The sequence below is a fragment of the Setaria viridis genome, chromosome 6 (assembly GCF_005286985.2).
Source record: "Setaria viridis chromosome 6, Setaria_viridis_v4.0, whole genome shotgun sequence".
NCBI classification, from domain to species: domain Eukaryota; kingdom Viridiplantae; phylum Streptophyta; class Magnoliopsida; order Poales; family Poaceae; genus Setaria; species Setaria viridis.
In genome coordinates this window covers 27,992,537-28,008,926 of record NC_048268.2, presented here as the reverse complement: position 1 = coordinate 28,008,926, position 16,390 = coordinate 27,992,537, and the positions used below count along the sequence as shown (strand labels likewise).

Below are 16,390 nucleotides of genomic sequence, written 5' to 3'. Positions count from 1 at the left end.
CAATAAAAGCAATCTACTTCTTTCTACATTCCCCCTTTTGCTACGGGAACGAATAGTTAGCTTTGTTTGGACAGCAGGAACGAAACAACTAGTTGGATAGTGCTAGTCTTTTCCAGCTATCTATTTCTTTCTTTCAACGTGGACAACCAGGAATGCCTAGCTCACTTACTTCTTTGTGGCTTTCGCCTAGCTCTCCTTTCTTCCATATGGGCTACCTACTTATGGACTAGTAGTTTGTAGGCTAAGTGGACGGGTAGCTACTGGTTGATAAGGAATTAGTTCCAGCTATCGTAGAAAGAATGGGGCAGTAAATTTATATTGAAGCATGGGAAAGTACGGACCTCGTAGGAGCCCCAGAATGGCCTGGATGGGGCACAAATAGTCCAGGATCACCCGCATTTACGACATGTTCCAATTTGGTGGCATGACCCTTTGACATATATATAGCTCCTACATGACGTGCAACATAATTTGAAGTGAGGTAGTGGATCCAAACTTCGATGTTCTTCTCTCCCTTGTTACAGGACTTACAATCATATTTGTGTAGAAATTAAGAAGGTTTTAAGAGAGCTCTACAGAACTTACAGTTGGTGGGGGCTTAAGCCCCTCCCTACTCCTCCCAACTTCTCCCGTATTTAGCCACCACATATGCTACCTTTTACATTGGGTTCGATCCTATATATATTTCCACAAGCTGAATCTAAAGCATATATACTAGGTATTCGGGTGACAATGTTGTGCTCCTTGTGTAACGCCTCTCCCCATATGGGGTGGACACCAACTTGCTATGAAAATGGATGCATATTCTTTGTTTTTTTCTTCTTCACGTATGAATTGCATAGCTCCATCTCATACTTGCCAACAAAAAAAGTAGAACAGTGTTGGAGGTGAAGGGGTATGGTAGGGGCCATGCTCCCCTTTGGATTATACAAACATAAAAGTAGTAATAGTTGCACAAACAAGTTTTTTAGAGGTGATTAGCACATATAAGCAAGTGTGGAGCTTTGTGATGGCCAAAGTTGGCCATGACCCCTGGTTTACACAATTCTTTTAAAAATCACTTAATTCTACCATCTAAAGCCAGTTTCAGTGCATAGTTTCAATATGGCACAATTACTAAGGTTGAGAACTTGGTCTTGGTAGCTGTGCCTGCTGGGTTTCATGATGATGAAACTTCTCTCACATATGATGAAACTCACTCTCCTCTATCCTCATAATGATCTTGCCACGTCAGCAAAAATGCTGATGTGGCATATTATTTAATGATCATGAAACTTTTGGTGAAACCTCCAATGATATCAGCAAAAATGCTGATGTGCCTAAGCATCAAGAAATTGTTAATCTAGCCCTTTACTCCTTAATTGGTCCCCTCTTGTTCTCCGTCCAAAGCTTCGCCACTGCATATAAGTTAGTATAAGTTAGTACTAAATTAGTTTTGGTTGTGGGCCAGGTTATATTACGCAAACCACATGAATTATAAAAAATACTAATATTTCTATGGTATTAAGAGCATTACAAATTGCTTCAGATTTTTATATGAAAGAACTTTATATTTATTCATCTAGAGATCTAGAGATAGGATAGCTTGAAGGGAAAACGTACTCTTACTACTCCGGGAAATGATAATAAATAGGATAGGATCTATTGCCTTTTACTATGAATGTTTGAAAAAAGTGCTACTCATGTTCTTTGAAAAAAAAAAGCTGTGAGACCGGTATTCGAACCCGACCGGTCGTTTCCCTCGCAACTCGCTACGTGCGCGCTCGATACACGGATTCGAGGGGGCAGAAAGAAAGTAGAAAACCGAAGGTCCAGCCCAGACCCATAAACCTCTCCCTCCTCGCCGGACAAATCTAGACCGTCGATGTCGCGGAGCATATTCCCACGGCCAGGATCCGCTCCCCCGCACGGCCCCACCGCCCCCGAGTACGAGCGCGAGCGGCAACCTCTCCTACCCCGGTCTCTCTTCCTCCGGGTCCTCTCCCACTCGCCCGTTTTTATTCGCCCCCCTCTCCCCCGAGCAGAAGAAATCCAGAGAACGGGGACGACACCTAGGGTTTTGATTCCGGCCGCGCGCCGCCTCCCCTCTCCTCCCAGACGCATCCCCTCCCCTCTCCTCCCAGACGCATCCGGCGGAGGCGGGCGGAGGCTCGAGGAGACCAAGGCCGCCTGAAGCATATCCTCCACCCCAACCGCCGACCCCCTCGCGCGCCGCAAGAGTAAGTCCGTCCGTCCCCCTGGCCTCCGTGTTCTCTTCGTGATGATCTCTTCCCCGATCCGGTTACTCCGGCGGCGGTTGGTAGTGCTGACGGGGGAAGCCGATGTGTGGGATTCGAGGGTGGATTTAGGGTTGTACGGCTCGGCCTCTTAGGATTCTTCTTCGGCGCATTGTTTTGCCCGGCCGCGCCGCTTGCCCTCTTTCCGTTGAGGGTTTGGGCAGATTGGGGAATTTCGAATGTTGGTGTTCGATGTGGGCGATACTGCGATAGTGATTCTGGTTGGTGTGTGTGGGGAGGCTAGTTCCTCTGTTGAATTGACCGGGTGTGAGGAATCGGCTCTTGTTTACTGTGGCCGTTGTGGCGCCTGTGGCATTGGGGCCACGCCTGGACGCCTAGGCGGCAAGGGGTAACTATGACCTCGTGGCGTTGGGGGCACGCATGGATGCTAGGTGATGACTAGGCGGCACTCAAAAACCAATGGCTGTGGCATATTTTGATTTTAGGGGGTGGAACTTGGAATATATGTGTTCTGAAAATTTATGTCCACTATGCATGCCTGAGGAACTGATAGTAAGAGGGCTTTAGAACGTTTAACAGTTCTCAAATCTGTTTCTCTCAATTAAACTCTTCTGTAGAATTGTTAAGCTGTCTCTTAGTTACCTCTGAATCTCTGTCAGTGAGCTATTTAGTACAATATCATTAGCTTTTTATTGTTGTCTATTTAGTTTCCTCATTGCTAGTGCATTAACATGTCCTTCTATCTTGTATTTATACCAATATCGATGTGCTCTGGACTAGGTTCGTGCAAACAATTTAGTTTCGCTAGACTAAAGATCTCTAAATATATATCTTCAAGTCCAACTTACATGTTCGTTTCATTTCTTGCGAGTTCAGATTTTGGAGCTATGTCCAGCTCCTCCTCTGCAATCTCTAAAAATTATCATCTTTGCTGCAGGTTGCCAGTGCACTGTTGGAGTTTGCCACTTGGTTGTTGACAGAATAACTTTAAATATGTCATATTATGCCAGAAGGGGTGGAGATAGGGGTACTGGCCGTATCCAAGGAAGTGGTGGTAAAGGTGGACATGCCCTGCGTGGAAGATCAGGACTGCCTCCTCGAGGACCTCTCGGGGTTAGCTCCCGACCGTCTGCACGCACAATTGCTAAGGCAAGATCAAAACTGCCACTATGTTTTTGTTCATGGTCAGATTCCTGAATAAAGTAGAAAAATGAACGAGGACAGTACCTCTAAGCTTTCATTATATGGAGGGGGCAGGAGTAACTGTGATGTCTGTCACTAATGCAACCTCTGTCGGTTAGAGCATCATTTATTGTTGGAGGCCTGGAGGGGCAGACATTACCGTGGTATTTCTCTAATGAGAAATTATGCGGTAGAGCGTAAGCTTGTGTTTATGGAGGGGGAAAAGTAACCAGTGGTCATCTCTAATGGAAGCATTGTTGGAACACCTCCTTTTATTCAAACATATGGAAGGAAATAAGTGAAAAAAAGCTTGTGGATTTCTTTCAATTCAATGCCTATAAATCATGAGGGCTGAAGGGCGGACTCCATCCACCCTCTTCGTATGTTTGGAAATTCAATGTGCCCTTTATCTGACAACTTCGGATTGTGTTCCTTGATCCATACTCCCACTGAAGTTCTTCTAGGCTGCCTCCTGAGCAAGTGCTCTAGCTGTTGTCTCCTGGGCTTGTGATATTGGTGGAGCTCTTTCCCTCTCAGATGTTAACTTAATGCAGTACTGCATAGTTTTGCTATTTCTCAGTTAATTATTGCTACTCTTCCCAAAAGATCGATGCTTTGTCAATGTGGTTCCTGATAGTTGGCATGATATGAAACAGTTCGAGGAGATTCTTTTATAATGACATGTACCCTCATGCTGGATGTTTGGCATTTTTCAGTCATTTAGCAGAACCAAAGACATGACCTGGAGACCTGATCTGTTTAGTGATAGTATGGCGGCTAGTGGAATAGAAACTGGTACAAAACTGTACATTTCAAACTTGGACTATGGGGTTTCTAATGAGGATATAAAGGTATGTTCAAACAGCTAGGTTGTCCGGATTTTGATCTCTTACATTTCGCCGTCTGATATAGAGCTATCAGACTAAAATTTTATTTTAATTGCCTTGCAGGAACTATTTTCAGAAGTTGGTCATTTGAAACGCTTTGCTGTTCACTACGATGGTTATGGCCGCCCAAATGTTAGTACTTCTAGTATTTCATCTTTACTTAATGTATATATCGAACATAGCCTTTTAAGATAAATGTGATTTTGTGCGCATCATCCTGTTGGGTGTTTTATGCAGTGTTTTCAAATCGCTCGATTAATCACGATTAATCAATGATTAATTGATAAATCGTTCCTTGGATGTCGATTAGGTAAATCGATTCGATTTTATTGCCTAGTTGAACGATTAGACAACTAATCGTTGATTAGTCACGACTAGTCGAGCTACTCTAGTCAAGCGACTAGCTTTGGACTTTAACTCGCTAGCAGTTCAGCCTAGGAGCTCTCGAGGCCCACAACAATGAGTCATTAGGTCAGCCTAGTGCTACTCTTCGGTCTGCTCTCGGTTTGCTAGCTGCCGTCTCATCCATCCTCTCGGTGCTCCCATCTCCAGTCCAAGACTTCAAGTGGAAGCATGGCGAAGATGAGCCGGTCTTCCTCCTCTTCTGATGGTTAGTGCAGAAATATTAGATCGCTACTCCTACATTACAATATCAGACTACCACTCTTAAGTTTATATAGCTCGGGGCTCTGCTTGATTTGCTTGTATTTCTCAAAACTACTACTACAACAACAACATAGCCTTTCAGTCCCTAGCAAGTTGGGGTAGGCTAGAGTTGAAACCCAACAAGAGCCACAAATTAGGGTTCGGGCACATGAATAGCTTTTTTCCAAGCACTTCTATCCAGGGCTAAATCTTTGGGTATATTCCATCCCTTCAAATCTCCTTTTCTTGCCTCTTCCCATGTCAATTTTGGTCTTCCTCTCTCTCTTCACATTACTGTCACGCCTTAGGGTTCCACTATGCACCGGTGCATCCGGAGGCCTTCGTTGGACATGTCCAAACCATCTCAGCCGGTGTTGGATAAGCTTTTTTTCATTGGTGCTACCCCTAACCTGTCATGTATATCCTCATTCCGGACTCGATCCCTTCTCGTATGACCACAAATCCAATGCAACATACGCATTTCGGCAACACTTATTTGCTGGACATGTCTTTTTGTAGGCCAACATTCTGCACCATACAACATTGTAGTTCTGATCGCCGTCCTATAAAACTTGCCTTTTAGCTTCAATGGTACTCTCTTGTCATATAAAATTCCTGATGCTTGGTGCCACTTCATCCACCCTGCTTTGATTCTATGACTAACATCCTCATCAATATCCCCATCTTGTTGTAGCATTGATCCCAAATATCGAAATGTATCCTTCCTGGGTACTACTTGGCTTTCCAAACTGACATCTCCCTCCTCATTTGTAGTAGTGCCAAAGTCACATCTCACATATTCAGTTTTAGTTCTGCTGAGTCTAAAACCTTTTGACTACAGAGTCTCCCGCCACAACTCTAGTTTCCTATTTACTCCTTCTCGACTTTGATCAACTAGCACTACATCATCCGCGAAAAGCATACACCAAAGGATATCCCCTTGAATGTCCCTTGTTACCTCATCCATCACTGCCTAGTCGCGATTAATCACCTAGTCAGTACTCCAGCGACTAGACTCGACTTAGCGATTTGAAAACATTGGTTATATGTACCACCTATGATTGTCATTTGTTTACTCTATGCTCTATGAGATTAGGTCATTCGTCATTTATTGAAAGCAAACACATTATGTTTTATATTTTCTTTCTTATTAGGGCGGTAAACTATTTTTGTACATATCATCATTAACTTTGTCTTTCTGATAGTTGTACATGAATATATTAACATGTTAATTGTCATTTTTTTTTATTTTGTAGATAAAAACTGTAGCTAGAAAAACAATTGTATCTGGCATTTGTGATCACAAGGATTAGAGAAGAGTGGTACGATAGAGTCATTGATTTTGAATTATATGGCTAACACATGATAGTTATACTGGACCCTACCATCCAATAAAGAATTCAAATGGTTACAGACTTAAGAAGGCCATCTACGATAGCCAATAATATATATCTCGGTGTAATTATTATTTTGGCCTTCGAACCTAATCTACAACAAAATAAGTAAGAGCCAAAGAAATTTACGTGGTGATTATTGATTGTACTGTGGTGCCTTTCACTCTTTTGATGAAACGTTGCATGACTATGTTATCTTAAAGTTACCTTCTCTTGTCACTGGGACCTTTTTTTTATAGAGCTATGTTTATTTGCCTGAATTGTTATATTATTAATATGTGCTCTTAATTTCTAAAGGGCACTGCAGAGGTGGTGTTTACACGGAGGAGTGATGCAATTGCTGCACTGAAGCGTTATAATAATGTTCTACTTGATGGAAAAGCTATGAAGATAGAAGTCATTGGAAGTGACTTAGGATTGCCCATGACACCTCGTATAAATGTTGTTGGGGCATCTAATGGCAGAGCTACAAGAACAGTTGTTATGACGTAAGTGATGCTCTAACATTTCACTTATCATGTGCCTTTTTTATTTTAACTGTAGTCTGGTGTTGCTGTACTAAGTGAGTTTTTTTAGCTTTGGGTATTGTACCATTGGTTATGAGTTGACCTGGTTGCTGGCTGAGATTCTTCCTTTTACTCTGTCTGACCTGGAACTTCTATAATAAGTTTGTCTCAGATATCAGTTTAGTGACCAAATTGTTATTGGATTAGTGCATTTTGATTTGTCAGTGTTCACCTTTACGTTATTACAGATTTAGGTGTTATGTGATACCGGCTCTTTATGATTATGTTATATTAGCTATTAGTACTTGTAATGTTTATGTTAGTTGAGGATGTTGGATTTCTGAACTATTATATGTGTTTTCTCATCAACACTTTGACATCACAGCTTCAATGCACAATCCACGTGCACCAACCAAGCGCATGTTTTTGTAGAGTTGTGCATCTAACTTAGTTATTTTATATTTCAGGCCTGAGTTTAGTCAACGTGGCAGAGGTTCAAGCAGTAGGCCTTTAAGGTAAAGCTTCTCCCATGAACATCTTTTAATTATGCAATTTGTTACAAACTTTAGGTAGCAAGTGTAGAAAATGTAGCCTCTTTTTTTTTTGGTATAGTCCGTCTGATGCTGTATCAGTAGCACATTATGCCATCACATGCACTGTAGCAATTAGATGATGGTAGAGCTTTAGATTTTTGGCACCTGCATTTGGAAAAATTTACACCTGCGATGCACTCTCTATAAAACCACATTTTTTTCCAGTCCGTTGATTGCAAGTAGCTAAGTCAACATTGAGAAATTCCTTGCTTCTTATGGAAAGAAAACACATTTTTTGCAGTTTGGATGTAAAGGTGAAACTTAAACTATTAAGTTTTGAGAATGAAGCAGATCAACTTCCAGCCATTTTTTTTTTGGCCTTGGGACAAGTTTTGCATGTTGAGTTTGGACTTACATGATGAGACATGGAAGAAAGAAGGGTGGTTTAGTTTGTTCATGTGTTTTTATGCCTGCATGTCTTGAGTTGACTCACTCTCGAACACCAAAAAGCATGTTTTGAAAGATACGAGAAAAGTTGTTATTTGATCTTTTGGTAAGACGCTAACCTATGACCTTACATTTTGGCGTTCCACAGTAATCCGAGCAACAGGTTTAACAACCGTGGTGGTTTCCAAGCTGGTCGAGGCCGTGGTCAGTTCCAGGCTCGTGGCAGGGGCCGTGGACAGTTCCAGGCCCGTGGCAGGGGCCGCGGTCAGTTCCAGGGCCGTGGTGGCAGAGGGAGGAAGCCTGAGAAGACCGCAGATGAGCTGGATAAAGACCTGGAAAGTTATCATGCCGAGGCCATGAAAACCGATTGATCGCAAGAAGATAAATGCTGGTGGGCATGTTGTGCTTCGTTTAAGGTCTGCTGGAAGATTGTGGTGTAGCTGTTTGCGCCATACTATTTTCTGGGAGCATAGAACTTCTTTCTCATTTGGTTGGTTTGAGGAAACAACTATTCCCCTTCCCTGTAGTAAGCTCGAATGAAAGACCACCGTAGTGCCTAGTGTGTAGTGATTGCCCGAACTCGCAATCTGAAGTGTTTATTTTGTGTACCGGTTGCTTTTTTAGATTATCAAGAATGCTGCAGTGCTAGAGATGGTGTTAAGTTAATGCCTAGAAGGTTTACCATGCTGAAAATTTTAGCCCATATTATCGGAGACCGCCCTGGACTGGATGTTCTCTCATTCACGGCATGCGTGCTGCAGTTGCTCAGTGTTGTCTACTCCGATGTTGACGCACATCGTCGAGGTTAGCCTGATGTATCTTAACCAAACCTGCCGTTTCAGCAACATCGGTCATGGACTATTGGCGACTCATTCCTTGTTTTCCAGTCTGCCAACAAGCTGCATATTGAATCCGGCATCCCTTTTCTGAAACTGCCATCAAACCAGCAAGAATTTCTTATGAGCAAAACTAAAACCAATCAAAGATCAAAGGAGCCCATTGAAACCGCAATCAGATCTTTTATATGTACAAGCACACGAAACTGGCAACACAGCAACTGCTATCTCCGTGACTCCATCCAAAGCTGCAAGCCTGCTTGTCTACACATGGGATGGGCACTTGGGCAGCACACCTCCCTAGTCCCTACCTATTTGCAATGCTCTGCTCTGCTCAAAGCCTCAAGCTGAGGCAGGCGCAGGACGTGGAGAGGCTCGATCAGTCCCCCGCCGCCACCGAGATGGCCTGCCCGCCGCCGGCGCGGCGCAGCGGCGACGGCGAGGTCTGCCGCGCCGCCGGCTCGCGGAAGCCGGTGGCCGGCCTCATCTCCAGCAGCTGGAGCCTGAGGAGGAGCTCCCTGGCCGCCTCGTCCTCCTGCTTGATCCTCCTCACCTGGCTGTGGACCGGCGGCGCCTCCGGCTCATCTTGCTCCGCCTTCAAAACGCCCCTTTCACCTTCCTCCGGCATCCGCCGCTCCCTCTCAAACATCTTGCTCTCAAGAACTTTTGGCTTTGCTGCTTCCAAGTTCCAAGCCATGGGGTCACCGTATGCAAGTATATATACACACACAAGCAGGGAGAAGAAAGAGGTGAGAGGTAGGGAGGGTCTTTGTGGGGGAAATAATTCTTTGCAGGGATTAGTTGGTGGGTGAGAAATGCGAAATGGTTATGAAATACTGTAGAGACAGAAGCTCTTTTCAACTGTTGGGAGAGAACGCTGCCGCCAACTGCATGCATTAGTTCATTTTATTGTTGCAGTGCCACGGCATCTTTGTCGACTGTGGAAAATGTTGTTAGGGGTTAGGAGAGGGTCAGCTCATGGTTGGGATCGCATACGGTCTTGGATTAGACAGAAGCTAGAGTAAGAGTGACTTTCAACGATCTCGTGTGGAACACATAATCGTTCAAGGAAAATTACGATGATGAAACAGACCATTATTTACCCCCTTCGAAATGCCGTGCTGTGGCAGTATAATTCTGGATCAGAGGAAAACATTGCCCTAGGAAATAAAAAGGGGTCAGGTCGAGGACACGTATCACTACTTCGCTACAAAAATACCTTTTTTTTTAAAAAAGAAAGCACCAGGACGCGTGCTGCTTGGGACAACATCCTGGTCAGAGCATAGCATGCGTCTCCTCCGCACGAAAGGCAACGGGGTAATGCCTCCTGGTGGTTGTTCCCTGGTCTGTTTCGCCGGTGCGTAGAAGAAACGGCCTAGTGTTGGTGAGCCATGTTTCACATTGTTGCTTTCACAGAACACGAACAACGTCTGCAAGCCTTTTATTTTCTGGAGAGATCCAGTGGCCATCTATAACTAGTTTGCACTACAATTATGTTAAAAAAAAGGCAAACTGAAACACAAAGGACTGCAAACCTTGGAGCCCTTCTCCGAGACCACCATACCTTAAAGTCTTGATGATGAAAGCGTTTATTTGGAGATGAATTTTATAAGCATCCATCAAATTCGGAACAAACCTAAAGGCTACTAGACTAGTATTACAAATAACAATATACAGTTCTTCTCTTCCAAAATGTTTCTTCCCTTCCCCTCTTTGACTGTTTCTTGTATGCAAACATTCTCAACATCTTCAAGGACAAAACCAGCATCTACCATGCATTTCCAGCAGCTTGTTAACCACCCAGACGACAATTACAAGCGCATGGGAGGATAGATACACCAGAACAACACTAAGTAATAAGGTAACTAACATCAGCTGAATTTGGTGGCTTACAGCTTTGACACTGCACCTTGGTAAAAGGAAAATGAGAATAAAATAAAACCAGGGGGTGTGTGGACGCATGTATGGGTTAGCCGGCCTCCAACCTCTCACCTAATGCTCGATCGATCGGATGAGGCCACTCCACCAGCTGCCCGACGGGCGGCCGGCGAGTGAAGCGGCAAAGCAACAACCAGTAGAGAAGCAGCAGCTTTCACCCATCAAATACTGTATTGCTTGCCGACGGCGTGCGACGACAGGTGCGGCCATGCATCGATTCTGAATTCTGTCCGGCGGCCTCGATCGATCCTTTTGCAACTACCGGCCGGATCGGATCGGAGCACACACACGTTCGATCGCGTTGAGAGTACACGTCAGAAAGCGATGTCCTCTGCCATTACTCCATTTAGTGTTTGTGCCCTTTTGTTTTGATGGAAGTGTTGTGTCCTTTTCTTTTGATGGAAGTGTTGTGTCCTTTTTAATTGGGGTGTAATGTGTACGTGAGGGAGTCTTGGGATCTGGGAAGCCAAAGCATCAAGGCTTTCTTTGGCACGGTTCTCAAGGAGCCGTGCTAAATGGCCATTCTCAAAACTGCTTCACTGCAGAAGCCGGTAGGGAGCTGGAGCCGAAAATGAACCGGCTAACTCGAAGCCAAAAACAAATTAGCTTCTTCCCGCTCCTCCCCCGTCCCGTCCCCCACATGCTAGTACAAAGCAACCCCTTGAGTTAAGAAAAATTACACTAAAATTGCTACTCATCTCGGCTGGTGTCGGCGAGAGCGTTGGCCGACGTCCACCTCGGTCGCGGCCGCCTACCAGGCATCCCCGGCTCCCCGCGCACGGTTGGTGCTGGCGCAGGATCCGCCGCCCGCCTTCCTCGCATCGTCGGCCTCGGGCATAGCCTCGTGGCCTAGTAGCCCCACCTCAGATCTGCTTGGCCTAGCAGCATGAGGTATTGCGGGACGGAGGGGCGCTGCAGGGCCACTAACTTAACAAACTAGCTTGCAGCAGCAAAGCCTCGTATTGAATACGAGGAGCTAAGACTAAAGATTTGATTCTACCACATCTAGCAAGAGACTTACAGGATATAATGAGAATTGATAACTGGTAGGCAAACTAGACGAAACCACACAATACACCCGGTAGTTAAAGCCTAGAACACCTGGTAATGGCAACGCTTGTAGGCGAACTGGAGGTCGAGGCGATATAGTCCTGCTCATTGAAGAAGTCGCCGATAGAGACAAGTCTTAGAGCTTGCCGGAGATCAAAGTTGATGCAGCCCTGCTTGCTAGAAGAAATTCGTGGAGAAACTACATTACTCCTACTCCTAAGGGTGGCGCTGGGTCGAAAAAGATAAATGTGTTTGTGTATTGATCGAGAGATAACTTTTACATTAGCCGGGGGTATATATTTATACCCTGGACTAATGACTCCTGACCAACTATGATCATGACCCGTACAAAACTTACCCAACAATAAATATCTAAACAAAAGAAAATATTAAGATATATAAACTCTAATTTCCCTTAGGTAAAGTCCTTGCTAATGAAGCCCCCATCCGTGAAAACCAATCCGCATGCATAATTAGTCTGCCCTCCTTCGCAAGCACATATTAGTCCTCTTCTAATGTTTTAGGCTCCTTGCTAGCAACTCCTACCATCATACGTGCATGTAATTATAGCATATATGCAAGTGCACCAGCACTCATGCAGCTACACTTGGTACTTGTGCATGGGTGCACCGTCCTTGCCGCTGGGCCTGAGGATGATCTCGACGTGCTGTGTTCACACAGAACCTCGTCTTCCTCAATACGTTGATTTGCGGCGCCGTCGTTGTCTCGGTGCCCTTCCGGCAGCCTCATGGTACTATCGTCACCGGAGGCACCGTGTACCCTCTCTATATGCATTTTCTTTAGGGCGTGTTTGTTTCTTTAGCACCTCCTAAAATTCCTATCACATCGAATGTTTAGATACTAATTAGAAGTATTAAACATAGGCTAATTACAAAACCAATTGTACAGATGGAGACTAATTTGCGAGACGAATCTATTAAGCCTAATTAGTCCATGATTTGACAATATGATGCTACAGTAAACATGTGCTAATGATAGATTAATTAGGTTTAATAGATTCGTCTTGTGAATTAGCCTCCATCTGTGTAATTAGTTTTATAATTAGCTCATGTTTAGTCTTCCTAATTAGCCTCCGAATATTCGATGTGACATATATTTTAGTCAGGACTAAAGATCCAAACACCCCTTTATTCTGCTTATCTCTTCTTTATGAGATTTTATCGGTTAAAATCCGGTGTCAACATCTTGCCATATCTTTGCAAACTTAGTCCTTAAGTCATCCTGAAGGATTGCTCGCCAAGAATGAGCACGAGAAGAGTCCAGAGGACCTTAGGCTGATCGGCCTGTGACTCTATAGGCTGATCGCCCTCGGTCCTTTTTGGGCCCGTTGGCCTTCGTCTTTCTCTAGGTCGTCGCTTGTTCAGGACTTCATCCAATTATGCTCCATTAAAGTCCAATTTCCTGCGAAAATAGAATATCCTTAAAATATGTTGCATATGTGAAAATGGCTCGTTTATTAGGTATGATCAATACTTTAGGTATTAAATTTATATCATTATTGAAGATAAATAGGGGTAAAAAGATGTCAATAACGAGTGTCAACAGCCGGCAAGGCTGGGCCGGCACTACGTGCTGAACTGCTAGCCCAGGCCCAGCCCTAAGGCCTTATTATCGTGCCGGGCGGCACGTTGGCATGATAGTGCCTACCGTGTTAGTGCCGGGCCAGGCACTATAGGCCAGCCACCACTCAACCAAAACTTCAAGTTAAGAAGATGCAAAATTTTCCATCAAAGTCATAGAATTCACACAAAAGCACAACTTAGACCACAACTTAGAGACAGGAGACAAACAATTTCAAAAGTTTGAGTTGGTGCAACGGCTGCCTCATTAAAAACCTATATAGGTAAAACTCACACCTCGTGAGAAACCCTAGATAGGAAAAAGAGTGCAGCCCAACTCAATCAAATAAAATTTAAAGTAGTTCAAAGTTATTATAGGCCAAGTTTGAGTGGGTTACACATCTGAATCACCAAGAACATCTAGATATAAATTAGCAAAACTATCTTTTAAGTTCCTAATCCTCCACGAGGTGCTGAGGTCTTGCTTCTACAACCTCCCAATCCTTGACGCAAGAGAGCATCTGCACCATCTCAGAGCTCAATTGACGCCACCTCTCCTTGATGATCCTACCAGATGTACTAAAAGCAAACTCTAATGATACTGTAAAGATAGGCACAATTAGAACATCTTTAGCTAAGATTGATAGAACTGGATAAGTAAGTTTATGCTCAGGCCACCAATTCAAGATGCTGAAGCTATCATCAAAATAGGTGACAATGTCACTGTCCAAGTTGATAGAGAGTTCAGAGCCAATACTCATACTAGCTGCACTAGTGCTTGCTGCTTGTAGCAAGGCACATACTGATGATCTTCTATACAAAGTGGGAGGAGTGGTGCAGAAAGAAGTACCATAGAAATCACCAAGTCCAAAAGCAGATATATCAGCTTTACCACCACATGAAGAAATGTATCCCAAGCTTTTTTTTCTTACTAGAACTGGATGGCAGTGAAGGACTTTGCAATTGAACTGCACCAAGCTTGTCATCATATCGCTTAAATGTGGTAGAAAGTTCAGCTCTTACCTCAGTGAAGTAAGTAGAATCATCAGTACCAATAAAACTAGATAGCAACCCGAGCACATTTTGAAAACCTTTCAATTTAGCTCTACGGTCCAAGATAAATACAACAGAATAAAGCATTGGAATATCCCTCTAGTACTTAAGATAGTAATCTTTAATAGGAACAACCACGTGCCTAAGCAATTTATCATTCTCATAATGTTTTAGATGCTTAGCAATCAAAATAAGTTGATGCAACATAAGTGGAGATGTAGGATAATAAACACCAGAAAGTGCAATAGTAGAATTGTAAAATGGTTCAAGGAATGATAATATACTCTCTGAAACAATCCAGTGATCTTCTGTCAAAAGTAAAGGCTCATCTTCACCCTTGGGATAGTTAGTCTCAATGAACACATTAAATACCTGCTTGTAAGGGACCAGATGATTAAGCATGAGGTACAGGGAGTTCCAACTCACATCCATGTCCAAACCAAACTTTCTATGAGGAACATAACAACAGTGCAATATCTCTTAAATGCATCAATGCGCTGGTCAGAAGAATTGATGAAAGAAATGGCAGTTCTAAATGCTTCAAGATTAGTAGTACAACGCTGATGCAAGAACACTTTACCAACATAAGCAGATACTTTAGGACTCAGTTTCTCAACAACATTAGTAGTAGAAGAGGCATTATCCAAAGTAACAGAAAACACCTTTGAATCAAACCATACTCCTCAAGCATAGCATTCACACAATCATCAATGTTCTAGCCATTGTGAGATTCATCAATGAGCCTAAAAACTAATTATCCTCTTCTCTAATTGCTAATCAACATTAACATAATGAGTAACCATACTAAGATAATCTTCCTTAGCATTACCATACTAGATATAAGAAGTAATAGCAACAAATGAAACACAGATGCTAATGATTCAAGAAGTTTAGCACGACAATCAGTAAAGTACTTGCTGAAATCTCCAGTGGTGGTTTGTCTAGAGATACTAGAGAATCTAGAATTATGAGCAAGCTTAATGTACTCTTCAAACATAGCAAATTCACCAAAGCAGAGAGGAAGATCAAGTCTAGCAATCAAACAACATAGCTGAGTACAAGCTACCTCAAAAGTGTAATCCTAGTGACGGACACTTCCATCCGAATTGAATTGGAGCAAAGATTGGGAAACACAAAGCTTTGACTTTCTTGCTAGGCATTTCTCAACATGCTGTTTTAGATGGCCAGTGCCAATAGAAGATCGAGCAGCGTATACAACGCCACAATGCATGCACTTGGTAGAGACCTTTACCTTGTAGATCTTGTCGAAGTCCTTCCAGCATTCAGAGGTGGTAGCACGGCTCCTCTTGGTATCGCTGCTCACCATGTCTGGATCAGCAGCAGCATCACCAATACCATCCTCGCCATCAGCAACGTCGATTGGTTCGGTTGTGCTACTGTCGAAGAGCTCTTCCTGCTCTGCCTCTACATCATTGTTGGGGATAAATCCCCAGTACCCGTAAGAAAGGAAGAAGACGGACTCCTAATAGGATTCCTCTGTAATCCTACTAGGACTCATACCTTGTAATCCTACTAGGACTCCTACCTTGTAACCGACTAGTAATCCCGCCCCCTGAGTATATAAAGAAGGGCAGGGGTATCTAGATTAGGAGCTCAGAACCATCATCAATAGCCAACAATCAGGCTACACAACACCCAAGTGCAAGGTGCAATATATAACACCCCAAACAGAACGTAGGGTATTACGCTACTCTGGCGACCCAAACCTGCATAAATCCGTGTCTTGTGTCCTTGCTTTTACCTTCGAGTTCCAGGTCCAACGATCCCCCGCCGACCAATCTACTACCTCGGGATACCCCTCAGTAGGTTGCCGGGTATAAAACACCGACAGTCACTTTTGTCATATGGACACTAGCCTAGCATCCGAAGCTCATCGTTGTAGGTGTGCCCCTGGACCTCCTCGTCGTCATCCATCCATCGCCGGTGCTCCGGTCCCTCAACGGACCGCATTGGCTGAAGCCCTGCACACAGAGAAGACTAGAAATGAGATCAAGATGTGAAAAGAGATGGCAAGATCAAGCAGTGAAGAAGATCGAGGTCTTACCTGCGAATCTGGAGCCCCAAAGTATCCAACGAGGTGG

At 43.8% G+C, this 16,390-nt stretch overlaps 2 protein-coding genes across 2 annotated transcripts; one reads left to right on the top strand and one right to left on the bottom strand.

Moving 5' to 3' along the window:
* The first annotated feature begins 1,976 nt into the window (after positions 1 to 1,976).
* LOC117862147 (THO complex subunit 4D) lies at positions 1,977 to 8,479 on the top strand. Its single transcript, XM_034745664.2, has 7 exons — positions 1,977 to 2,219; positions 3,175 to 3,386; positions 4,136 to 4,270; positions 4,370 to 4,438; positions 6,643 to 6,833; positions 7,319 to 7,366; positions 7,980 to 8,479. Exons 2-7 carry the CDS (start codon positions 3,231 to 3,233, stop codon positions 8,200 to 8,202), a joined length of 822 nt encoding a protein of 273 aa, XP_034601555.1. The 5' UTR covers positions 1,977 to 2,219; positions 3,175 to 3,230; the 3' UTR covers positions 8,203 to 8,479.
* A 256-nt stretch (positions 8,480 to 8,735) lies between these two features.
* Positions 8,736 to 10,082, bottom strand: LOC117862149 (uncharacterized). Its single transcript, XM_034745671.2, has one exon. It carries the CDS (start codon positions 9,362 to 9,364, stop codon positions 9,047 to 9,049), a length of 318 nt encoding a protein of 105 aa, XP_034601562.1. The 5' UTR covers positions 9,365 to 10,082; the 3' UTR covers positions 8,736 to 9,046.
* Positions 10,083 to 16,390: the final 6,308 nt, after the last annotated feature.